Source organism: Batrachochytrium dendrobatidis (assembly GCF_000203795.2).
Source record: "Batrachochytrium dendrobatidis JAM81 unplaced genomic scaffold BATDEscaffold_5, whole genome shotgun sequence".
Classification (NCBI taxonomy): domain Eukaryota; kingdom Fungi; phylum Chytridiomycota; class Chytridiomycetes; order Rhizophydiales; genus Batrachochytrium; species Batrachochytrium dendrobatidis.
The window spans coordinates 1,368,405-1,371,084 of NW_006281103.1; the positions used below are offsets into that span (position 1 = coordinate 1,368,405).

Below are 2,680 nucleotides of genomic sequence, written 5' to 3' on the forward strand. Positions count from 1 at the left end.
TCCACTCTACATGCGAACCCCTCATAATGAACAAGGACCAAAGGTGATCAAGCAGCTTGTTGGAATGGGATATGTTGTCGTTTCGCATAATGTGGATAGCGGTGACTCGGACATTGACGGTGCAGGTAATCCAGGTACACAGGCGGTCATCGAATTCGACAAGTCTATTAGCCACCATCGTGGGGCTAGTCCCAAGACTCATTCGTTCATCACGCTTCATAATGAGTGGGTTGAAAACGGCCATTCTGGTATTCAGGCAATCGTTCAAAAGTATCGTAAGCTCGGATACACTTTTGTCACCGTTGGTGAGTGCCTGGGCCAACCTAATCCCAAAAGCTGGTATCGTGTTCGTGACTTCAAGAAACTGGCTTGAGTTTGATGCATTTTTTACTTTGGTTTCTATACTATTACTATCCACGACAACTATAATCAATCTAAAAAGTATTGTGCATGTGGACTGATAGCATCAAGTGAAATAAATCATTCATTAAAAATAGTTTTGGGTTTATGATTATTCATTGGGAATTTCAGATTAAATGTGAGATTCTGAATTTATGATGGACATGGTAAATTGTGATTCAATCAGATTTACGGATCTACATCAGATCATCTAGTGATGCTGTCAATAGACTACTGCATACATGTTGCGTATGTATTGCCATCAAAACAGTCGGCAAGTACTGCATCCATGAATGTATATGACAATCTACATAACCCAATGCATTATACAGTGGGAAGAGTTTGAATACAGTCGGTACGTGGTTCGCTCAATGAAATAACATCATCAAATGTAAGAGCTGCTGCATCACGCGGTGTAAGGAAGTTGGGAAGGTTAAATAGTTTTTTGAGAGTAGCTGGGATTGACGAGTGTTCAAAGAAACGACTCGTGTCATCAGAGTGATAAACTGCACCCTTGCTGACATATGGTGAAATGATGATTGTTGGCACACGAGGACCAAGACGGTCAAACTGGAAATCTCCAACATTCGAGTCGGGATTGATATTGTCGGGTCGAGGAACACAAGTTGGTGGTGCAACATGATCGTAAAAACCACCATTTTCATCATATGTCAGTACAAATACAGTGTTTTTCCATTGAGGACCGGCACGAATGGCTTCGTATATGTCTTTGACATATTGCTCGCCAGCATGCAGGTTGTTTGGAGGATGGTTGTCGTTTTTGAGCCAATCAGGATCAATAAACGAATATTGGGGTAGTGAACCGGCTCTGGCATCTTCAAAAAACGTGCTCATGTTTTTGATTCTCATCCAGTTGTAAATGTTGCGCAGATTGCGGTACAACAGTGGTGTAGACTTGAGTTGAGGAGAATAGAACTTGTACGAGTTTCCATGATCGGCCATATTTTCGTAGATTGTACGGCACGGAACACCAAGAAAAGCACCATTGTTGGCAGTATAGCCAGCAGCAGTAGCACAATGGAAGAAATGACGATTGGGATAAGTTGGTCCAGGAACAGATGCTATAGATACGAACAAGATTAATTTACAGCCGACAACATGCAGTCATTAAGCTTGCATGACTTGATTGACTTGGTTGGCAGTTGGCGTGTCATCTTGCACTCCACAAATCCTTGTTGAGCAAATCTGTCATGATTGGCTAATCAGTTTATACTATATTGCTTATTTTAGACTGTAAATTTTGATGTTTTCGACTCGTTGGTAATCTCCGCTGTCGACTTTGTCACAGCTGATTGACATTGTCTTACTCCAGAACCCTGATCACACACCCTTATTATCAACGGTCATCAAAAACCCTATTTAAGATTCCTGAATGCGCAGGTCAAAGCATATTGGCTGCATACACTGGAAAAGGGCGAGCTTATTTTGGATACTTGAACGGTTACAATACTGGGATTTAGGGTGACCGTTTCAGTGTTTTACACATTTAAATGGTCATCATCCCCAACGCAATATCAGGATATTGTTCGCAGTCAACCATTTCAACTACGGATTTTTGATTGATTGCATATAGAATTCATCATGCTTATGCTTAAAGTCAGCGTGTTGGCGTTTGCCGCTGTTTGTAGCGCTCAAGGTAAAACAACAATATGTATGGTTGTATATACTGTTGATTGGGATACTCACGAGTAAATAAATGATTAGTTTTACCCAAATCAGCTCCGTTTGTTACAAGCAACGATGGAATCTTAAATCTGCCTGTATCCAGTAACTTTGGATGCGGTCCAAAAGCAAAAACCATTTGTCCAGACAATCTGTGCTGCTCCAAATACGGAGCCTGTAGCAGAGAAACCAGCTCGTGTGGCAAGAATTGTCAACGCGGATATGGTCATTGTGAAGTGAAGAATCTACCTGCAGCACCCGCTGTAGCACCTGCTGAATCTGTTGAACCTGCAGCACCTGCAGCACCCGCTGTTGTATCTGTTGCATTCACTACTACATCTGTTGCACCTGCAGCATTCACTACTGAACCTGTTGAATCTACTACTGAATCTGTTGCATCTGCAACATCCACTACTGAATCTGTTACACCGGTTGAATCTATTGAATCTGTTGCACCTGTTGAATCTGCAGCACCTGTTGAATCTGCAGAACCTGCTGCACCTGTTGAACCTGTTGCACCTGCTGAATCTATTGAACCTGCTGCACCTGTTGAACCTGTTGCACCTGCTGAATCTGTTGAACCTGCAGCACCTGTTGA

At 42.3% G+C, this 2,680-nt stretch overlaps 2 protein-coding genes across 2 annotated transcripts; one reads left to right on the forward strand and one right to left on the reverse strand.

Annotated features, from left to right (window-relative positions):
• Window positions 1-10: 10 nt before the first annotated feature.
• BATDEDRAFT_24711 (uncharacterized protein) lies at window positions 11-373 on the forward strand (the record flags this gene model as incomplete). Its single annotated transcript, XM_006678457.1, has 1 exon — window positions 11-373. One exon carries the CDS (start codon window positions 11-13, stop codon window positions 371-373), a length of 363 nt encoding a protein of 120 aa, XP_006678520.1.
• A 350-nt stretch (window positions 374-723) lies between these two features.
• BATDEDRAFT_24712 (uncharacterized protein) lies at window positions 724-1,767 on the reverse strand (the record flags this gene model as incomplete). Its single annotated transcript, XM_006678458.1, has 2 exons — window positions 724-1,481; window positions 1,749-1,767. The coding sequence occupies 2 exons, from the start codon at window positions 1,765-1,767 to the stop codon at window positions 724-726; spliced, it is 777 nt and encodes a 258-aa protein (XP_006678521.1).
• Window positions 1,768-2,680: the final 913 nt, after the last annotated feature.